Consider the following 23,288-nt stretch of genomic DNA (forward strand, 5'->3'; position numbering starts at 1 on the left):
TGGACTCATTATTTATGACTTTTGTCATCTCAGTATAAGAAATGAAACTCCTGTGTACATGTTGTGAAGATGGGCAGATGGCTAAAACAGATTATCATGCTAGTTTATGAGAAGCAGGGTAAGGATTGACCAACAGTTGTTCAGGGCACATCAACCCGTATTATGTTTACATCATGGGCATTTGTGAAAAGGGCATTCATGAAGAGCGTCTGTGCAACAACCAGTGGGTGCAGGTCTTTCTTCAGCGTTTCGAGAGAATGTATTTGAATCTGATAAGAACGTCTGAATTTCTATTTCTGGCAATTTAAAACATCACTGGTTGTTGTATTATTTGGTTTAATCATATATTGCTTTTGTTATAATGCTGCATTCTTGTGGTTTCTGCTTGGGGGGGTACTCATGCAGGTAAGGACTGGGGCGAAAAAGATGGACAAGAAGTAAGAACCTAGCTACATACCGGTAATCTTTGGAACCATTACTCCAAGTCCAAATCTTCCTTGTCACAGTCCCCAATTTCTCACCCACCTACTCAAGGGAGGTTAGGGAGAATCACCCAGCAGGACATACCTGGCTTTGGTATCTGCAGGAGGAGTGTCATGAGCATCCCTCCTTTATGTCAATGATCAGGAAGTTGAGGATGCCCATGATAGTAGTTTATCTTTGTTTGCTTGGATAGGAGTGAGGTCAATAATGGGGGGAAATGAACGCAGGTCAGGACTATGACAGGGAAGCCCATGACTCCAAGTAAGGAAGATATCCAGTCAGTAACGTTGTCATTTTCTTAAACACAGAAAACTATTTAATTTGCACATGGGATACTATTGGCCCATCTGAGTATAAAACAAGGAATTGAATGCTACGCATGCTTTGCAGCCTGGGAATTCTGGTTTTCAGTCTCCATTTATAAATCTGAGAACATATCCTAACTAGTTATATTGTGGGTTGTATTTAAAGGCCCAAAGTTGACAATAGCAGTTATTATACTTACTCCTTTTGTTTGTATGTGTGTATTGATATTTTATCATACATTACGCTATTAACATCTACTGCTGCCAAATTATTAACAAATCACAAATAAAACCAAACATGAATTTTCATGCATAGAGAAGCAGAAGCAGGTGCATAACACATGCCCCTGCAGCTCCTGCAGAGCAGGGTGCCCTCCAACCAGTTAGAGTGCCCCCATTCAGTTCAAAGCCTAGGAATACTTGTGAGGTATTGGAGACTCTGTGGCCTCTTTAACATTCTGCAGGGGGTGCTCCATCATTTTGTGTTACATCACCAGTCACAAATATCCTCACAGCCACATCTGAACATAAATCATTTGTATAAACAAGGTCAGAAAGTAATTTGCTACTTCCTGCAGTCAAGCACAAGCATTACCTACTGCATCACCTACCAATAGAAGTAGGCAGTAAGTGGTGCTAGATGACGGGATGTAATAGATGTCACTCCATGTCATGCACGCTTTGTCTTTTGTTAGATGTTACTAGTAGCTGATAATCAATCAAAAACATGGAAAGGCTAGGGAATAAGGAGCCAAGAGACAAACACAAAGTCAGAATAAGCAAGGAAAGAGACTATGGACTTTGCAACCAATAGAACATTAGAAAGGTGTCATGCAGTTCAGCTTTCTACAAAGAAAGTACATGACAGGCATAGCTACTGAGCAGTTTTTTGTGGAGGCTTGAGATACCTCCACAGCAAGCTGTAGCCCATGATGCACTAAAGTACCAGGTGTAGTGAAAGCGACCTCCTGTAAGGGACCTCATCATGTGAATGGGTTGACCCCTTGTCCCATCCTTGGCCTTCTGAAGCCTCATGCTGGGGCTGAGTGGTTAAGTAAGGAAAAGAAGTGGAAATGCAGAAAGAAAATCTGGCTCTTAGAGTGTTGATTACTTTCAATTCCTTCTACGCCCCTAAGGGCCTCTGAGACCAGGGGTAGCTTGTGAGTGCCAGGGGGAGCAGTGGGTATCCCCCTGTTTTACTTCCCTAGAAGTAGCCTCCTGCTAACATTGGTAACAGGGAAGCATTGCTTGAAAGCCTTTTAATGGTGGCCCATGCATATTTAGTTGCAGCCACATCACATAGGGCCAGATGTATAAAAGGGTTTTATCCATTCTGTGTCTATGGGAAAATGAGTTCGTACATATGGCCCATAGTTCTCTCACAAATTCTTTGCCCTATTTATGACAAGAGTCTCCAACAGGTCGATCACGAGCTACCAGTAGCTCACAGACTGTCTAGAAGTAGCTCCATGTCTGTGAGGCTAGTATGGAATTTGCTGCCATGAGGTGCCCAAAGGAGACCGTGCAGGACTGCTGTTTGATGGTGAAGACAATAAAGAAACACCCCCACCCCATCAAAGCACATTATATGGAAACCTTAGTTTGAAAAAAATATTGTATCCATGAGAAGTTTATTTCCTTATAGTCAATGGCAGTAGTATATTTGAGGAAGGAATGCAATACATTCAAACCTTTCTTTCATTTTTCTTGCCTCTTTTTTATTTTGCTCTTTCTCTCTTCGTTTTTTCACCTTCTGTTTCTTTTTCATTTTCAATATTTCTTTTTCTTTTGTTCTTTTTCCTCTCCCTTCTTATCACACTTTCCCTTTTTCTTTCCTTCATTGTTTTTTTTCTCTTTCGTTTTCTTACTCCTTAATTTTCAGTTTTTTCTCCCTGCTTCATTTTCTTTCTTTTTACTCTTGTCTTTCTTCCACTTCCTCTTTCTTTTGCTTTCTGTTTTTCATACCCACATTCTGTTTCTTTCTCTCACTTGATCCTATGCTTTTTTCATTTTTGTTTCTGTCTTTCTTGCCGTCTACCTTCCTCATTTGTCTCCAGCTTACTTTTGTTCTTTCTTTCCTTTCTTTCTCTTATTCTTTTCTTTGGTCGTCCCTCCTTGTCTGCACCGTTCCTTCTTGCCTTTTCTTCTCTCATCATTTTTTGTCGCTTGATTGTTTACTTCATTTTTCTTCCTTTTGATTCTTTATTCATTTTTTCTCACATTCCTTCTTTCTTTGCTTTCTCCTTCTATTCTCACTTATTTCACTCTCCCTTCTTGATACCTTCTTCAGTCTTTTCTTCCTGTCCTTCCCTTCTCCACTTTCCTGCTCTTCTGTTCCTTCCTCCATCATTTTACTTCTCTCTTCTCACCTTGGTTCCTTTTTGTCTTTCTTTCCAACTTCGTCATATCCTTTTTTCTTTTCTTCTATTTTCCCTTTCTTTCCCTTTTCTCTTTTTCTTTGTTACTTTATTTTTTCTTCTTTTTTCTTTCTTCCTTTCCTTTCTTTCTTTCATTCTTTAAAGGGGCTTACCTTTGTAAAGCAATCATTGGTTTAATTAATGATTGAATAATTTGTGTTTCATCTTTGCCTCAGAGGTACACTTAACCAGTATTGGTGTGGTTGCAGTGATATGTTTAGTTGTAGAGTGCTTTGAAACCTTCATATACCAATTCTTAACCTTGATGACTAAGGCAGGGGCCAGTTTCTGGACACCAATCAATCAATTTCAATGCAATTGGAGAGATAATCAAATTCTTTCTGGCCTAACTTTCATAATTAGAGTAGAGTTATCCTATGTATTGCAGGATCAAGAGACCACAAACCTATATGAGACACTCAAATCTCCCAATTTTCAAAATAAAAAGTTAAAAGGCATACCTGGCCCTTAAACCTTGCCCAATTCAGCTTTTCTGCCATCATCAATGAGTGCTGACTATAGAAGGATTCAGTGCGTTAGGGGAGGTGTAGAAGTGGCTTGCCCTTGTTGTGCTGTTATCTAATCCATTAGTAATGTGGTAGCCCAGTATGGCTCAAGATAGTTTTCCAGGTTCAAAAGTACCTTTTGCTACTCTAAAGGTTGGAGACCCCTGCTCTAGGAAAACATTATTCAGAGTCAGTGACAGAATATCAGAAACACAAATATCGTGTGGACAGGATATTGTGGTAAAAATATGGAGGACAAGAATATTGAAAGGTAAGTACAAACAGGTATACATTTGCTCCTCTTAACTCCGGATCTAAGTACCTTAAAAAAATATATCAGCAAGATACATATATGTGGAGTTATATATAGTAAAACTTCACTTACTTATAGAAAATGGCCTTCATGATATTCTTGTCCAATATTTTGACACAATATTCTTTCCCGCGATATTTGTGTTACCAATCTTTTGTCCAAACACCCATTATTCCACCACAAGGCATAAATAGTTTCATGATTATTATATTTCTGATTGAATCCGAACAAACACCAAAAAACTGGTTGGTGTCACTGGTGCTTCTCTGTAAACTGCGAGCTGGTTCAACATTGCAGGACACACACATTGTGCTCTGTTCGACAAACACTTGAGATGGAACACTCTGACCACCCCTGGTTCATGAAAATGATCTTGGTAATTGGATTCTTTAGAAGCAAGGCTGTATTCCTATTCTGTGCCCTACCTCCACACCTTCTATAGATGGTTAAAATATGGATCTCAGGGAGCCTGGAGTGGGCATTCAAGTCTATTCAGGGGCTCATGTAAGTGCACAGTCTAGACACTCTAAAAGACACATTGACAAAAAACAGCCCCTTTAATTCCCTGGAAGTAATTACATATTGTAGCAGCTTTCTACGGAGTACTGCCGTAAGAGCATCTGAATGGCTGACATTCAAAGACTTCACGGGCGGATGAGCAGGCGACATTGTAATGAAAGGTTGAGCGAGCACAGAGTGAATTATTGGCTATCGCTGGTGATGCACACCCGCGAAATGCCAGCCATCAAGAGGGACTATTTCAGACATTCGGTGTTCGTCACACCAAGGAGGAGGCTGTTTTCAGTCCACTCAAGCATCTCATATCTGAATGCCACAGACTGGTGTGGCAACCTGACCTCCTAATGATGTAACTTTTAGAGTACTGAAGATAAGGGCATACAGACAACTCATGTGTGGTCATAAAGAAGGTGCCATGGACCCTCAACATGAGTTATGACTATAAATATGTCCTTTTTTCAGTAGTGCTAAGACTACGTCCGTAACATTGTCAACTATGCCACTCACAAAATGTGGAGAAGGAGCACACTGCCTGGCATACCAGCACAAAATTCACCCAGATGCATTGTGGGAAGTGGAGTGCATGATGGCACTCTTTAGGATGCACCATTGCTGGTACAGCCAGTGCTTAGTATCCAAAGACAAGTGTTTCAGGCTATTTCTCCTTCACTGGAGAGTAACACCTTAAATGTAGTTGGGTGTTTTTTTTTATGTGGGTCTATTATGAGCACAATTAAAATGCAGTTGTTCAAAGTGAAGATATCCATTGGCTGAAGTGAGTAACTCAGTGTCCTATGCTGTATACTGCAATGCAAGGGAGCATTCTTTGAGCATAATGTGAGCATCCCAATGGATGAAGAGGATGGAGTGAAATCACCCTATATGCATGTATTTTTATTATGATTTTTTTTTAAAACATGAAGCGGGCAAGATAGCTGAAGCAGTCTTTAGGTCAGAACAAAAAGGGTGCCCTCACTGTGACTGAAGGCCTAAAAGTCATTTCACTGGGTAGATCCAGTTGCATTTTCCATATGACAGGCTAACATGTAATTAAGATATATTATCAATTATCTCCCTCTCAGAAAATGTAAGCAAAGTCCTTCAGTGTAATGTTTTGCCTTATTTTGAAAATGTGATTTAAGGGTGATATCAGTTTTTTGATATTGTAGTGGAAGATTAACTTTACAAAAATTTAGTTTAGGCTGCCTGAGCCAGAACTGGCTTAAAATCTGTTTTACGACTCATCCCACATCCACTGCTTAAATGTACATTATTTACTGGGAGAGTGAACAGTGCTGGCTCAGAAGACAATGGCCTTCTCCTAAGCCAATGAAGGGGAGGGAGGTGTTAACTGCTGACCACTTAGCAGCTATATATGAGTGGATAGCCACTCCTCCCGAACAAAGACAGCCTTGCCACTACCTCCTTTGAGTTGATGATGCCAGGGAGAGTTTTCCTATTCATTCCCTGGTCCTTCCTAGACAGCCAGGTTCAAGTAATAGTTGAGGGGTGGGTGTGGCCAATCTGGCAGAGTGGTGTGGTTCCTGGCAGTAGGTAAAAGAGCTTACCTAAATTAGGGAGGGCCCAAGGAGCTGAAGCCATGCCTGTCTGGTAACAGATGGGTTCTGTCACATTGCAACAGGGGTAACTTGGTTACATTAAGGCAAACGGAAATGTTGCTAAAAAAGATAAGAAGCACTGTTAGAAAATATTTAATATAGAGTAACAGGATTTCTCCAATCCCTGGCTGGTGTTTAGGATAAACCTGGCACATTAGCCACCATCTCCTTAGAAGATTCCTCAGCCTGGAAAGACTTCCCTGGTGGAGGAAGGCTCCTGCTGCAAGTAGAGGACTCAGTCAAGGAGTCAAGGGTTTCTATGTCCTGCTGGCACCCCACCCTGGAACTGCTCTTAGAGGCCAAGTGGTTGGCCTTCTGTTTTAACACCTTCAGAGGCACAAAAACAGGACTCCTGGCAGGATCATAAAGAAGACCAGGATGGAAAGAGATCTGGTAACTATAACACTGCCCTGAATAGACAGAAGTTGCAGAACTGATCAGAAGAAACTTTCCTAGAAGGTGGAGAAAAGTGAGGATTAGACATTTTTTGCATGTCCAGAGTACTGGAACAATATGCTGAGTCTTGCCAAGGAAGGCAGGTTTATCCCGCTCAGAGCTTTTTTTCATGCTGAAAACAGGGACAGCGGAACCTGAGGTAAAGGTATTCCGCCTTGTGGATACCAGTCTGGCTACAGCTTCCAGCCTTGTCCTGCTACAGGATTTTGACTTGCAAGAAGGTGACTAAGAATCTGATTTAGATCGTGGCGGACGGAGTTACTCTGTCTCAAAAGTGGCGGATATCCCGTCCGCCGTATTAAGATTCCATTATATCTTATGGAAATTGTAATACAGCGGACAGAATGACCGTCATGTTTGTGACAGAGTAACCCGTATGCCAAGATCTAATCAGGCCCTAAGTCTCAAGGGAAAACCTTAGACCAGTATGAAGTACTAAATTTATCCAACAAATGAAGCACCAGTGCCAGGAACAAAATCAAGCACTGACCCACTCAGACTTTTTGATGACAAAACCAGTGGCTTCTGAGGGAGCTCAACTTTGAAGTATCTGACTTTGGTGGACCCTTGCTAGCCACTGCTTTGATTGACTAGACGCAAAATAAAAACTTTGACCAGGTGACCTGCTTGGCCTATCTGACCTGCTTCTTTGCAGCCAGTTTCAGATCGCACCTAGGTCCTCATCGCTCCCAAATTGTTATTTTTAAATGGTGCCTATTTTTTCCCAGCACTTTGTACTTTAAAACTTTCAAAAACTCAGGTCTCCAGTTTCCTTCATACTCGTTATACAGATCTAATGATCTTGGTGTCATTTTGCTCATTAAATGTTTTTTCATGTTTATAAATTAGTTTGGGAAATTTATTGTGCTATGTTTTTCAATTGTTGAACTGAGATTCACTCAGAAGCAAGTATTGACCTAACCAGATTGTGGTAATTATTTTGGTAGCAGTCAATCACTCCCAAATCAATAACCCAATGGGATTCATATTTCGGCGGACAGGATATCTGTCACCTTTGTGATAGAGTAACTCATCTGCCAAGATATAAATCAGGCCCTAAATCTGTACGTTGGTAGCACTGGATTGATCACCTCCCTCAATACACGACTCTGGTAAAGTATTAAAGCTGGCGAATAAAGGTGCTAAATATAAAGTAGTTCCTGTTCAATTACCAGAGAAAAATGTTATGTAATCAGCAATTATTATATGACAAGAACTGAGCTTCAAGATCTGTGTCTGAAGGGAATGATGGTATGATCACTCTCAAGCACACATAGGTATGCATAAACACACACACACACCACACTAGGGTTGTGTAAAATTTGTTTAATTTACATTTACATGATCACAGGAAAGTTTAGGATATTGCACAGAATTATGAAGGATGCAAATCTATCATTTAGCACTATATTTTAGTGTGAAATGTGTTCTCTCATTACATTTTAAGGTAAGAATGCATTGTGCACTAATAAATAGTGGGGAAAACACAATTGTTGAAAACATAATCCAGTCACATTCTGGTTGCTTGGGCTGTTCCTGTGCTCCTGCATATTGATTTTGCAGCGTGTGGGGTGCAATTACATAATGCACAATGGCATAATTTTGGAAACATAGTGTAATACGCATAAGATAGCCCATTGTTGACAAACCAGCAGAGAATTCTAAACCCTGAGATAGCAGAAGTGAGAGTGGGAGGAGGGTGTCTGCAGTCTATGTTTTTAGCCCTCACCCCACCACTCCGAAAAACCAAAGAGTCCCAAGGGATGTCAGGAGCAAGTGGATGACTGCTTGCCAGCTCAGCAGCTCCAGGACAGTAACAGCCACCTGTCAGAGGATTGCCAGAGGCCTTGCTTCTAATACTGAATAGGGGCAGTGGCCTCTGTTGTTTGTTGGCCTTTTCGGCACAGCTGGTCCTAAGCTGGGGACAAACGTCTGACCTTGGAAGCAAGCAGAATGGGCCACATACCCTATTTGGCCATAGTGGTACTGTTTGCATACTGCAGTGCATCTATAAGCTGGCTAGAATTAGTCATCTCTGTGGTGGGGGTCTGCTGGTGTGGAGAAGGATTTACGCTGACAGGGTTAGTGGCTAGGGCAGAAGGAGACTTAGGGATATTGGTAGGTTCAGAGTGGCATAGAACAGATATGTGCCACTACAAAGGTAGCAAATTGTCCTGTTCTATCACCTGAGCTTGGAAGTCCATCGAAATATTGATTAGGTTAAACTAGGTCTAGGTCTTGGATGGGTGGAGTTGCAGCAAATCTGCTAGGGTACTGTAACATGTAGAAGTTACTCAGAGGAACTGCTCCAGAACCCCGAGAGTAGGGGCTTAAAAAAGTATTTGGACTTCCAAGACCTTCTGAACTGTTCTGGTGACCTCATGACAAAGGTGGTCGATTTTGATGCAGCTTCCTTGGGTAGAGCTTCAGGCCTGCCCCTTGGAGGCTTTTGAGCTGCATAAAGAAAACCAAGTTGGAAGGTAAAACGAAAATCTTTGACATGACAAACCCGCTTAGTGTATCTAGTCCAGTCCACCTCTTCCAATAGACTACCACTTGCACTCTGTCCTGTTTGGCACTATTTTTTACTTTAAAACATAAAAAAATCATATCTCCTGTTTCCCCTACTGGACTTTTGTTGCTTTTGTCTCATTTTGTTCATAAAACTTTGCTCTATCTTTCTAATTTGGTTAGGGATTTCTACTGTTATATGTTTTGACTTTATTACCTGTTTTGGTACTGCATAAATACTTTACTCAATGCCTTAAGTTAATTCTGTCTGCTCAGTGCCATTGCTAAAGGAGGTTCAGTGCAGGTTAATCGCAGTCTAACTTAGTGAGTTTAGGTTCACCCTGACAAGTTATTGTTGTTATTCTTGGAGGAGGGCAACATGCTATCGCAAGTAATGATATACTTTCTTAAAAACGAGTATAGGCCTCCCATACACATTGAGAGACCTGGAAACATACTGTCATAATCGCCTGAGACTCATGCCAAGTCAAACGTGTTCATTTCTGGCAGGAAAGTATCAGTGGCGTAACGAAACTTGAGGGGGGTCCCCTGCAAAGTGCCTGAGGGGCCCCCCTCCCCTCTGGACGCAGTCAGGGGTGTGCCGCCACTGCACAGTGTAGTGTGCTGCCGGGGCCCCCTGGAGCTTGGGGACCCCCACACTGGAAGGGCTGCAGGGGCCTTTGTTACACCACTGGAAAGAATATGAGGAATTGGTTGAACAATGGGGAAGAGATTGGAAAGGCTCCATCTTTTAAGCATATGGTGTGTAGGTCCACAAAAGAGAAACCTGCCTGCTTCCCTTAGTTTAATTCAATCCAATGGCAAACTCTTTGGTAGTTGCTCTGACACATCTTGGGCCATATGTACCAACACTTTTTCCCATAGACACAGAATGGGTAAAAATCTTTGCAACCTTGTCCCGAGATTAACTGGGCCATCTATAAAACCACTTTAGGATGTTATAAAAACACTTTAGGATGTTATAAAAGCAAAACGTATTAATGTATTAATGAATGGGTGCAAGGCCCTTCTTGCTAATGTAATGAAAGGGTTGGGCCCAGCCCAATGCAATCTGTTCAGACAGCTCTTTAGTCGCCATTCGTGTTCCTCACAGGCCCACAATGTAGTCATGTGCAGCAGACAGTCTTGCAGGCATCTTGTAAGCTGGTTTTGGTATCAGTGTAAAAGCGCCAACCTGGGCTCTTTAACACCCATACTTTGGGAAGAGATACAGGAGATTAGAACCAATACTTCAAGTAGTCATTCTAGTGCTTTCCTGAATGCACTGGGGTTATTAGAAAATAAGGATTTCTAGGAGGACTCGTGATCACCAACTTAAAACCATCTCCGAAAACCTATTAACTGAAAAATCGTTTCAAACTGATTCTAAAGTTTATTCACTATTAGAACACGAGGATCTATTTTAAATTCACGTGTTTCTGTCACTTTCCTACCAAATTTGATGGAGGCAATTTCACTAAAACTTCAAATAGAATTTGGTAGGTTACGATTTGGGCGGTTTGATCTAGGTGAAATACAACAATAATGGGATAACTCCAGGTTAATTATGGGCTATAGGTTCTGTGGATACAAAGTTGAAAGCACTAAGGGCTGCATGTGCGATGCCTTTTTGTGGTTGCAAAAGGAGAAAATCGCTGTTTGTGACTGCAAAAAGACCAGGTATAATGTGCCATCCTTATTCTGCAAGTCAGTACGCAGTTACTGACTCATAAAATAGGGATTGTAAGCAGTGCTTAATTTGTAAATAAAAACATGCCCAAAGCCCTCCTCTTAAATTCGCGTCTGCTGCAATTAAATGTGCAAACATGGAATACTGAGGCAGCGTAATCCTGAAGCCATCTCGGGACTCTTCAATCCATTTAAAGCCACTCCTTGCTCCTTCAGCTCACTCTGGCAGCTTTCTACTTTCTACCTTTGTGACACTTTTTCATTTTTCTCTTCCTCCGTCTTTCCCATATGTGCGTTTTGCAAGCAGTAAATGCTTGACACATAAGAATAAGTGCTGGCCCTCAAAAGTAAGTGCCGGTGCTCAGCACCGGAAACAATAAGCACACATTAAGCACTGATTGTGAGTCGCAATTAGGAAGGGGCGTTCCTTCCTAATTGCAAGTCGCAGTGGTATGTATGATTGTTTTGTGACCGTGAATGTGGTAGCCAAAAAATTGCAGTTAACACCAATGTCAAATTAGTGCTAACCCATTCGCAAACGTGGAGGGATCCCCAAGGGACCCCTTTCCCTTTGTGAATATATGCGAAAATATTTTTTTGGTCTGCAGAGCCCAGCAGGCCATCCTCAATTCTCAATGGGGTTGTAAATTGCGACCTACCTCATCAATATTAATTAGGTAGGCAATTTGCAACTCCATTGGGGATCGCTAAATGTGTCTGAGACACATTTGTACATTTCATTTTGCGAGTCTCTAATTGCAATTTGCAATGAATCGCAATTAGAGACTCGCAAAGAGAAGTTGTCATACATCTGGCCCCAACTTGCATACTACGTTTTTTGCCAAGGCTTTAGGATGAACAGAATGTTTTATTAAAACCATAATTTCTCTACCTGCGAACCAGAGAAGGCGATGACATCATCAGTTTCAGTTATAACAGCACAGACATGCAGCTAGCTAGTGATCTGCTAAAAATTCTTAAATGCATTTTTTTTTAAATATTAGGCTATTTATGATTTTGAGCATAGGTGAAGATATTTTTACTTTATGCATTTTGTTCTTATAATTTCTATATTTGTCTGGAAATAGCACTTCTCTTTATGAAGCAATAAAATTATTAATTCTTTTATGCAATAAAAAAGTTACATTAAAAATAAAATAACTTACTGTTGTCAAGACCTAAACGGAAAGCAGGTAAACCTTATTCCAAATGATGAAACACAGAAACAGCCCTCATTGAACAGAGATATTTGTATTTCAAACGATCTCATCAGAAGCCGTTATTCAAGCTACATGTAAACACTAGACCAGTGGTTCCCAACGTTTTTACTTCTGTGGACCCCCACTTTATCATTACTGGAACCCGGGGACCACCACTGAATCATTTTTGGAATCCATGGACCCCCCCCACTGAGTCATTACTGAAAGCTGAGGGACTAATCTTTTAATATTATTTAATTTTCTATGCAGACTGGGACCCCTGAGGAGGCTTTGCGGGCCCCCAGGACCCCAAGTTGGGAACCACTGCACTAGGCCAACACGATTGTCATACCCCTTTGAACACTGCTCAATGGATGGCAAAAGTTTTAAACTTTGTCGTTACTGTTATGAACACACAGCTAAACGTCGCTTGAGAAAGTCTTCTACAGAAAAAAAAACTTTGTGAAAGAACTTTCTGTATACATTTTTTAAAGAATTCCCCAAGGGTTTTTTCTGTTTTGTCTCTGCAATATCTGATTTTAGTGGAAGTGTTCCCACACAGTTTGATTTTCTGTAAGCTTTGCAAACTTTTTGAAGTCTACAGAGTTTTTAGAAAAATATACAAATTTGTAGAGGAAAAATGTTCGTACACCCTCCTTTTACAGTGGAGGAGAGATCATGAAATGTTAATACATCTAATTTGAAACCCACTGACAATGCTGCGGTGCCAGAGATGGTGTACATAACAACCTTATTCAGAAGAAGGGTATTCTTATTATATTCAGAATGTGTTTTGGGCATCACAGTGTAATTGGTTATGAAGCTCTTTGAGATGAGGAATATTTTTTGAAGTAGAGACCTCAATAATTGTGCCTGGGGAGTTCAGGATGAAATACCCACATCTTTGAAAGAGATGAAAGCCCCTCACTTATCTCACCTAGCATAATATGGCAGATTTGGTCAGGGAGCACAAAGAGGCCTGTCATTACTTTGGGTTCTGCTGTGAAGTTTGCAAGGGCAGAAAGGAATCAAGCTGCAGCTTTGTTTAGCTATAATATCAGCTCTTTGCAGACTTTTCAAGGTCGGCATAGCCTTCTGGCCCTCGGTAGCAGCTGAAATAAGAACCAATTATCTGCTCTAATCAAGCATAGTTGCTGGACTGTAAATCAGGTAATGCCTGTTAATGATTCTTTATTAAGCAATATACAGGGATCAGATAGGGGACTATGCAAGCTGCCAAAGATACATGCAGTGATATTGTAAAAAGAATTCTCCCATCGGAAAAGAATAGCAAAAGGAAGCAGCTGTTCTGCTGATCACGTAAGTCGCTGTCCCCAATTTTACACTTGAATGATGACGTGTTACGCTTCATCAACTTTGCCTTGGGGATCACAGGTGGCACCACGGTGTATTCAACAGCTCACGGTTCAATGTCTCATTTGTCCTACTCAGTTACAGTGAAAGTTGTGTCATCTCAAGGTGTCTATTGGGACTGACTTACCATGTCCATTGATGCCTTACAGTGATGCACCCAGGAAGGATATGTCCATAGTTTTAAATAGAAGTGATGGACCAACCTTTCTTCTGCTGTTTTGTATTGGTTGGGTGAAGAGCATGGAGGACAGTTGTTGCTTCTTTCATAGGTGTTGATTTGTCCTCTCTTATTGGTACCAACATGTCGCTAATATGAACCCAACAGTGACTTGCCATTTTAATGAATACTGACAAGTTCACCACAGAGGTCTGTGCAGTGGGCCTGCCTCATAAAACACAAATAAGCATTTTTAATATGATAACCGTTCACCTGTGCCTTTACGATATGATACTACACAATCGAGAAACCTAGCTACAGAGCGTTGCACTGTAGGGGAAGGGAGAGTCAGATAAGTATCAGGGTGCAGAGTTGGAGGGGAGTAAAAGGGTGAGGATCTGCATTGGGTGAGGGAGTGTACTTGGATATTGGTCCAGATTCTCTAGTCTCAGCAGGAGAAGACTTGCTGTCTGGGCTGTCTCTGTTTTTGCACCATTGACAGTAGACGTATCCCAAAATGACATCTCTTTTATCAGGTTCAGTTTTGAACTCCAGCTCCACAAAAACTGTTAACACTGGTTAGCAAAATGATTGCACCTTTAGCTGTAGACATGCATATTTTGTTTGCCTCCTTCCGTCGACCCTCCTTCTTGTCTATAGGCAAAATAATGCTTCTTCTGGAAAAACCTAATGCAGACCCTTTTTTCACTCCAATTACCAGTATAGATGTCCAAAACTGCAGAATCCACTGTTTACGCCCAGCTTTCTGTATACCTGGGGTAACGCTCTTCACTCAGTACAGGACCTTGACACTGACTCTGTTGTATTCATCACTTTAAACAATGTTTGCCATGTCCTTGATTTTGAAGGATCAATCCTCCTCAATCTCTCTGTGTCATTCAACATGGTTTCCCACCCTCATTTGATATGGCTTCTCAGGCTGCCTGTTAGAAGCTAGGGGGGTCCCTCTTCTAAGAATAACCTAATTTCTTGCTAACAGACGTCTGGTAATTTCTCCTTTGAAACACTACTCCTCACTTGGGGCAGTTCTTTGCTGATGTCTGCAGGGATCTTCCACAAACTCGACTATTTTAATTTGTATTTGAATTCCCTAGTGCACCTTGTAAGATAAATTTTCATTTTTTTTACTCTATGTAGAAGACACAGTGCTCATTCCAATATCTCAGTCGTCACTTGTGTACTACAGTGGGCCCCAACCTTTTGACTTCCATGGACCCCCACTTTATCAGTACTGGAACCCGGGCACCCCCTCTGAATACTTATTGGGATCTGGGGACCCACCTCTGAATCATTACTGAAAGCTGGGGACCTAATCTGTTAAAATCCTTACATTTTCTAAGTAGTTACGGACACCCTGAGGAGGCTTCGTGGACCCCAGGTTGGGAACCACTGGTGTACCCCTTGCCTTTCATAGCTGGCTAGTTCATATAGCTACTCACATGTCCGCCACTATTTAAATCTCACTGCTCATAAGACTGACATCTGTATTTTTGGATGATCCACCTCTCTTTGGTTGTTTTCATGGTGGCACCATCCATTGGGCCCACCCGCATGAGTAAAGTAGGTCAAAATCTTGGGATAATTTGTGACATTAACTTTCATTCAAGCCACGATTGGCCAAACCACCATCCTCCTATATTTTGTACCTAAGGACTTTGTAAGAAGTCCTCCCTTAGTTTTGTCAGGCTTTAGAACAATCATACAGGGGCGAATATGTGATGGAACAACTAGGTCCTAAACAACTACTTGCCTAAACCACTACTGCTGAACAACTAAAAAGACTGTACAACGAAGTACTGAACAACTACTGTCTAAACAACGATTTTGCCTGACTAACGATTGCCTGAACAACTAATTTTAAGGTATGTTTTTCTTTTTTTTATGGTTTATGGTAATATATAGAAATTCTAAAGGTTTTTAGTTGTTTAGAATTGATATATATATATGTATATATATATCAATTCTAAACAACTTATATAACTTATATATATATATATATATATATATATATGTATATATATATATATACATATATATATATATATATATATATATAATGAAAGGTTGTCCTGAAAAGCGTGTTTGCGGCGCACTTGTTTCTCCGGTGGTGCAGGTTTTAGGCAGGACGTACCATATTGCAAGAAAAGGATTCTCTTTTCATTCAAAAAGAGAAAAACCGCACTCCATTGTTGTGCCATAAATCTTCAGTTTTAATTAAAAAGTTAATTAAAACTGAATGATTTATGGCACAACGATGGAGTGCGGTTTTTCTCTTTTTGAATTGAAAGAGAATCCTTTTCTTGCTCTATATATATATATATATATATATATATACATATATGTTTCCTCGTGTGGTAATGTACTGGAAAATGTGTCGAAATATGTGGACTTTTTTCTTAGAGAATTTGTTATGAACTTACCATCTTATGTTCGTGATACTAAGGATTTCCTAGGTAAATTAGAAGGTATTACCTGGGAAGACGATTTCTTACTTGTTTCTTTAGACGTCAATTCCTTGTACACGATAATTGATCATGAGAAAGGCATACAAGCATGTAGGCATTTTTTGCAAACAAGATCTTTGAGATATTTGGCACATACTGATATGCTAATTGAGATGATAAAATATTGTTTGATGAATAATATTTTTCTATTTAATGGTAAGCTCTACAAACAAGTTCTTGGTACTGCAATGGGAACTTGCTTTGCTCCCAGTTTCGCCTGCTTATTTATGGGCTTATGGGAAGAAGGGATTTTTAAAGATGAAGAAAAATATCCTGAAACTAATCAGGCCATATTATGGCTCAGATATATCGATGATCTTTTCATAATTTGGAAAGGATCTGAGAATGAGCCCACATGTTTTATTGAGAAACTTAATGAGAATGAGTGTAACATCAGATTGACATATAATATCAGTCGTTTGTCGATTGATTTTTTGGATACAAGGATCAAGATTAAGAATAAGATGATCCATACTGAACTTTTCCGTAAAACTACTGCAGGTAATAGCTTACTGCACGCAACCAGTGGACATCCTGATAAACTTAAATGGAGTATCCCTTATGGGGAATTATTAAGGGCCAAAAGAATTAGCAACACAAATGAGGCCTTTGAAAGAGAACAGAAAGATATGATTGCAAGGTTCAAACAAAGGGGTTACCCGGATTGGGTAATCAAAAAGGCTACAGATAAAATCAAGAAAGTGGAAAGAATTCAGACACTTTTTGACAATACTTTGAAAAAGGAAAATGACATAAATGAGGATATCAGATTGGTCCTAACCTACAATGAGGATGCTACACAGATTAAAAAGATCTTTTCTAAGCATTGGAGTATTTTGAACAGTGATCCTATCATTAGTAAAGAGATTCAGAGGTGGCCTCTTATTACTTATAGAAGAGGGCGTAATCTTCATGATAGGTTGAGATCAAATGATATTTCTCCTATATCTCAAGTAAAAGAACACAATCTGCAGGGATTTTTTCCGTGTGGCCATTGTAAGGCGTGCCGAAACAGTGCATCTAGGAAAGAGTACTCTACAAGTAAACCAGGAACAAACAGACAAATTAAACAGTTTGTGACATGTAGTACTCCATTTACTATATATGTATTGGAATGTCCCTGCCATCTTAGGTATGTGGGAAGTACGAAACACGCAGTAAAAAAACGTATTTTAGAACATATGCGTGCTATTACAACAAGGGATCCACATTATCCTGTAGCAAGACATTTTCAAGATCATCACAACTCTGATACCACTTTGTTATCTTATTTTGGTATTGAACACGTGCCACTACATTACAGAGGTGGCAATAGAGAGTTGATTTTACGGAAAAAGGAATCTCGATATATCTTGGATTTAGAAACTAAGATGCCGAAAGGATTGAATACTGGGGAAGAGTTGAAAACCCACCTATATGAGAATTAATATGAAAGATTGTTTAATATAAGGAATTGGTGATTCTGCATCATGAATTTTCGACTCTATGGCAGCTATATTATGACTAGTAAGTTTGTTTTTAATGAGTCTGTATTTCTAATTATTATTTTGGGTTATAATGTTTTCATTTCATTTATAGTTTTTAGAATGGCGGGATCCGGATGGATTCCCAATTTGTGGATTGATTAGTGATTATTTTTTCACATGGTGATGGATTTTGACCATAAAAAAATAGTGACGAGTACTTTTTCAAAAGAAAAATAACTTTTTGCTAAAGATCGTTAAGGGAGAATGTATTTTAATCTTAATTTTCCTCTAATAAGAATAATACTGGTGTTATTTAACAATTGGGTTCTTTGGTTGAGTGAAGAAGTTTTAAAAATAGTATATATACATGATATGTGAATTTCAATATTCTGGGTGGAAGGGAATGCGATTTAGAACTGTGATACTATTTTCATCTATATAATTAATTGTTTTAAAAGAATCATTTTATTGGATGCATTTATTACCTGTATCAATATTTATAGTTATATTTATATTTATATCTATATGTATATTTATATATTGACACTATTTATTGATAGATGTGCATTCCCATATATCCCAGTATTTATATTCTATTCTTTGTCATGGCAATGTATATATAAATATTAATTTGATATTTTCTATTTATTCAACCCTATACCCTTTGTATTTATACTTACAGTTATATTGGTATTTATACTTATTTATATTTGGATCTTTGCTAAAAAGAAAAAATGTAAAAAAGAAAAAATGTAATAAGAAAATGGCATCTATGTAGAAAGATTCAGTCCTATTTTTGTGGCCATGAGTATTGGGTATTTAAGTTGGTATGTATTGGTGAAATTATACACGTGACCAAGGCTGCTAGTCAGCCGAAACGCGTTGTGTTAAATAAAACATATTCTAATTTGACTTCCTGAGTGTGCGACTATTGTAAAATAATTTGGATGCTAATATATATATATATATATATATATATATATATATATATATATATATATCAATTCTAAATAACTAATAAACCAATTAAAAAAAGAAAAACTTACCTTAAAATTCGTTTTTCAGGCAATCACTATTCAAGCAAAATCGTTGTTTAGACAGTAGTTGTTCAGTACTTCATTGTAGAGACTTTTTAGTTGTGTAGCAGTAGTGGTTTAGGCAAGTAGTTGTTTAGGACCTAGTTGTTCAGGATGTTTCCCGTCACACATCATTCAAATCTCTGTCTGCCTGGTTCTTTGTCTTTCAAGCACAGAGCACATCTTTGTACACTTTATAATCTTCCCTCGCTTTGGTACCAAAAAAGCACAGGGATGTATATACATTTCTATGCATCTGCCAAAATGACCTTCATAGACTTGAACCCATGTTTCTCTGTCTCTTTTCAAAACTGATATCCTATTTTACACTTTAAAATTAGCCTCAGTTTAGCTATTGATTGTCCCTTTGTATGCCATGTTTGTATGGGAGATACAGCTTTTTCCCATCAATTAGCTAAAATGTGAAGAAACAGACTGCCTTCCCAGCTTCAGTATATTGTAAATCATCTTTTATTCCATAAGGCTCTGAAGGTTTGCTGCATCCCTGTATGATCTTTGTTATGCTGCTGACTCCTTCTTTTCAGCCAAGGGCACCACGTTGTACTTTATAAATTTAATTAAATTCATTCACCATCTCTAATGATACAAATGCCTCTCTTTCAAAGTGCAGAAGCAATATTAAGAATACAAAAAAATCTAATCTATAAAATTGTTTGAGCGCTCATTGAATGGATTAGCTTCATTTGACTCAATCGATTTTAATAGAGTGATTTTTTGAAAAAAAGATTTATTGAGGAAAGATGCTCAAGGGACCAGTCACATAATGTAAACCTTTGTCATTTTCTGATCCACAGATGACGTGTCGGTGCTCCTGCAAGAGATCATAACCGAGGCGCGGAATCTCAGCAATGCTGAAATGTAAGTTCAGGCATTATGAGCCTAAAGGGTATAACTATCCATCACTTGGAGTACTCGTAAAGTGCATGCTCGCTCTCCCCTACACTTCGCGGAAGTATTAACTCCGCCTTCACGAAGAAAAGTGGTATTTTTTGACGATTTGTCCAATATCCAAGCAGACATGGGGGTGAACTATTCTTTACTAGAATTTCGAGAAATCAAAATCTGAACTTGCCTATTTATGAGGATATCAGTTTTTTGGAATGATGCTTGTAGTGGAACTTGAGGAGAATTTGCTATTTGGCAGAAGTACAAACTCATGCAACATCAGCTACTGCCTTCTTCTAACAAAGCTTGTATGAAGCTGAAAGTGGCATATCACCTACGCTTGTATTAGTGGTGTGTGTAGGTATTCAAGGTAGCAGTATGTGTAGTAGAGAGTACATGCAATACGGAGTCAAACTTCTCAACTGATTATGTCTCTGTTTCCCTTCACGGCAGATGTTCTGTGTTCCTGCTGGAAAAATATAGTCATGAGTTGGTGGCCAAAGTATTTGATGGTGGAGTGGTGGATGATGATGTAAGTCGGAGCCCCAGGATTCAATGATTGGTGCATGCCATAATCATCATATGGATGGCCTACTTTAATTCAAGTTGTTAGAAATATCTGACGTTTTCCATTCAAATAATGTATTGCTTCCTGAGACTGTATTTAGGAGTAGGTCTGCAATGTTGAGTTTTCTATGATATATCATTTTTTATTTCCACATTCTCTCTATTACTACATTTATTTGACATGTAATTCAAAACCTGTCATTTTTAACTACTGTTCCCTCTCTGTCTAGAGACATTTCTTTTTATGTTTTAACTTTTTGTTATACTCTGTCACGTGATACGCAGTTCTCTCGTTGACTTTCAGTTGCATGATTTACACCTACATTGACTTAAAAAGGTTTTGTCCCTGATTTTTTTAAATAAATTAAATCTGATGCAGAAGGGTGATTTCTCCCTGCGTGTAGGAGGTCATTGATTATTTCCCTCCCTTGGTCCATTACGCTTTGCAAATCAATGCAGGGCAGCAACAATGTGCAACAGAAGACTCGCCCAAGATCGGGGGTAAAACATGCACAAAAAAACATTTTGTGTTTCACAAAACCTTTTCTCCCTCAGAAGGTATTTCTTACTGTAAGGGATACAGTAGAAGTCGCATTTGAGTCTAAAGTAAAACACAAATACTTCTTGAGAAAGCTTTGTGCATCGCCAGTACAGTTTCTGTAAAAGGGAGAGTGTAGATCTGGCGGAAGGTTCAACTTATATACTAAGAAGGTTCATCAAGACCATAAAACTGGAACAAGCTTTGAGCAGTGAAACTTTGGTCACCTAGCCTAGGGCCATGAGAGGCAGCTATTCACACAGGTAAACCTACATGGGAGTAAATCTACACATGTGAGTTTACCCTCACACTTCTGAGTAACTTTACTACTATTTGCTTTGCACCATTTATGAGTGTAAATTTACCAAAATTGTAGACCTCATGCCCCACACAAGGGGGTGGAGTCAGTACAATGTCATATACAACTGTAAAGTTACTATTAGTAGTGACTTTATAACCATATTTGAAGTTCCACACACTTGGCCGAGACCTCCCGTATTAGGGTGGCAATGTCCCTATGGTAATTACATGGAAATTTAAAAAGAATTATTAAAGTTGAAAAACTAATAGCATAAACTATTTATGTTATACACTAATGCCATCTAATTATATATACTTATTTTAAAATTAGGACACATTTAAAAAAATCCTATACCACTATAACTTAATTTTGAATTAAATATTTAATTCATTTAAGTATATTTAATTAGAGTAAAATGATTTTTAGACATTTATTGTAAAAATCAGCATAAAGTAAATTGTTTGTACTTATTCTGCATTAAAAATTATGTATAAAATTAATTTTAATTAATCTAGTAGTTTTCTCAAACATAACTTTACATGTATTTTAAATTAAAAAGGTAATTAAAACATTTACAAATAAACTAATATCTATTTATAATGTATATTTATTTTCTAACGGTAAACTAAATGTATATGTATATTTTATAAAAGTACATTAAATTAATTTCTTTTAACATCATTCCCTACGGGGTTCTATGTTAAGTCCTGACCTTTAATATTTTTTATGGGAGGGGTTTGTTGTACCAGTGGTTGAGCATGTGTGGTGCTGGCTTTACTCCAAGTCTAAGCTGGAGTACATTTAGAACTGTTTAGGGTGTTTTTTGGCTGAAGTAACTATAGAAGTGCTAAATGTGAATAGCAATGGCCTTACTCTTTTGGCGGAGAACCCTCCCTAGCTCTCTCTGAACCCCTCCTTAACTCTTTCCTAAATTCCTCGCATTTATTCATAAATATTCCCAGCCACTATTTCCTGTCCCTATCATATTTGCTACTATAATGTATTCCTATGTGTGTTGAGATTTCTGCAGTCAGGACGGCGACCTTGCATGTAATAGACAGGAGAGGCAGAAATATAGACCACTGCACGTAGATTTGCAAATAGCACTTTTAGTACCTTAGTAGTACTATTGCACTACTACTAAGCGTATTACAAAATGCAGTTTGTGAGTAGGCTCCATAATGATAACTCTCTGTATCTACAGAATACTCATTAGACATGACTATGTTGCCCTGCAATTGGAATCTACCTGTTACCAGATTGAAAAGGTCTGTGTACTATGATGGCAGGTGGTAGCTTGTAATCTCTGATGAAAAGTCTTCCAAATAGGTGACTATAGTTCTGGGGTTTTACTAAAGTGTTTGTACTCTCTGTGTTTGTCTCAGAGCTATGAAATTCGGATTCCAGCTGATCAGGGCATTGCTGGCCATGTTGCAACTACAGGGCAGATCCTTAACATCAAGGATGCATATTCTCACCCACTGTTTTATCGGGGAGTTGATGACAGCACCGGGTTCAGGACGAGAAATATTCTCTGCTTTCCCATAAAAAATGAGAGTAATGGTGAGTGGCAGAACCTTGACTATTTTACCTCAGTCTATGACTACTGGAAGGCTGGATAGAAGGAGGGATGTTTTAAATGGGTAGAAAGGATGGGTGTGGGTGCACGAATGGAAGTATATTCTAGAGAGTCATATTGGTGGAAAGGAAGATGGCTGTATTGATATATAGACATTTAGATGGACATACAGATGGGTGGATGGACAGATGAACTATTGAATGGTGCATAAATAGATGGGTTGGTGGTTGCTTGACAAAATTGATGGATGAATAGATAGAAGGGAGGGTGGATGGCAGTTTGGGCAGGTGGGTGGGCAAATGGATGGAGGATGTTCGGATATACTAAACGATATATAGATGGTTGGGCAGATATCTGGGCAGAGGATAAATGGGTGGATAGATCAACGGACGGTCAGACAGACAGATGGTTGCACTGTTGGGTGGATGGAAGGATGAATGTGTGGATGGACGACAGGTGAATGAATGCATGAGTAGAACAGATAGATGGAGTATTGGGAGGGACTTTAATGGATAGGCAAAGGGTTGAATGGTCCTCCTACGAATGACAGGATGAAGGAATGTTAACATTTGTGTTTGTATTCTGTATCTTTTTGGAATTGGTACACAACAGCATTCACTATAAGGGTTATTGGTGCTGCAAAACTTAACCACAGAATTATTGGCTAATGGGAATAGTGTCAGGTCTTTAAAGCCTATGTAAATTTCAAACAATATGATTCAGGTTGTACAAAGCAGAGTGGAACTACAGGTAAACAGTAGTTTCAAAGTCTTATTTATACT

General features: G+C 39.0%; 1 protein-coding gene across 3 annotated transcripts in view; it reads left to right on the plus strand.

Annotated features, from left to right (window-relative positions):
- PDE2A (phosphodiesterase 2A) overlaps positions 1–23,288 on the plus strand; it is a 1,588,440-nt gene that overhangs the window by 1,502,016 nt on the left and 63,136 nt on the right. For all 3 annotated transcript variants that reach the window (XM_069203789.1, XM_069203788.1, XM_069203790.1), the window contains 3 exons: positions 19,431–19,494; positions 19,975–20,053; positions 22,313–22,490. In XM_069203789.1, coding sequence (XP_069059890.1) covers positions 19,431–19,494; positions 19,975–20,053; positions 22,313–22,490 — 321 coding nt within the window. The remainder of the gene's footprint in view (positions 1–19,430; positions 19,495–19,974; positions 20,054–22,312; positions 22,491–23,288) is intronic.

Source organism: Pleurodeles waltl, chromosome 8, assembly GCF_031143425.1.
Source record: "Pleurodeles waltl isolate 20211129_DDA chromosome 8, aPleWal1.hap1.20221129, whole genome shotgun sequence".
NCBI classification, from domain to species: domain Eukaryota; kingdom Metazoa; phylum Chordata; class Amphibia; order Caudata; family Salamandridae; genus Pleurodeles; species Pleurodeles waltl.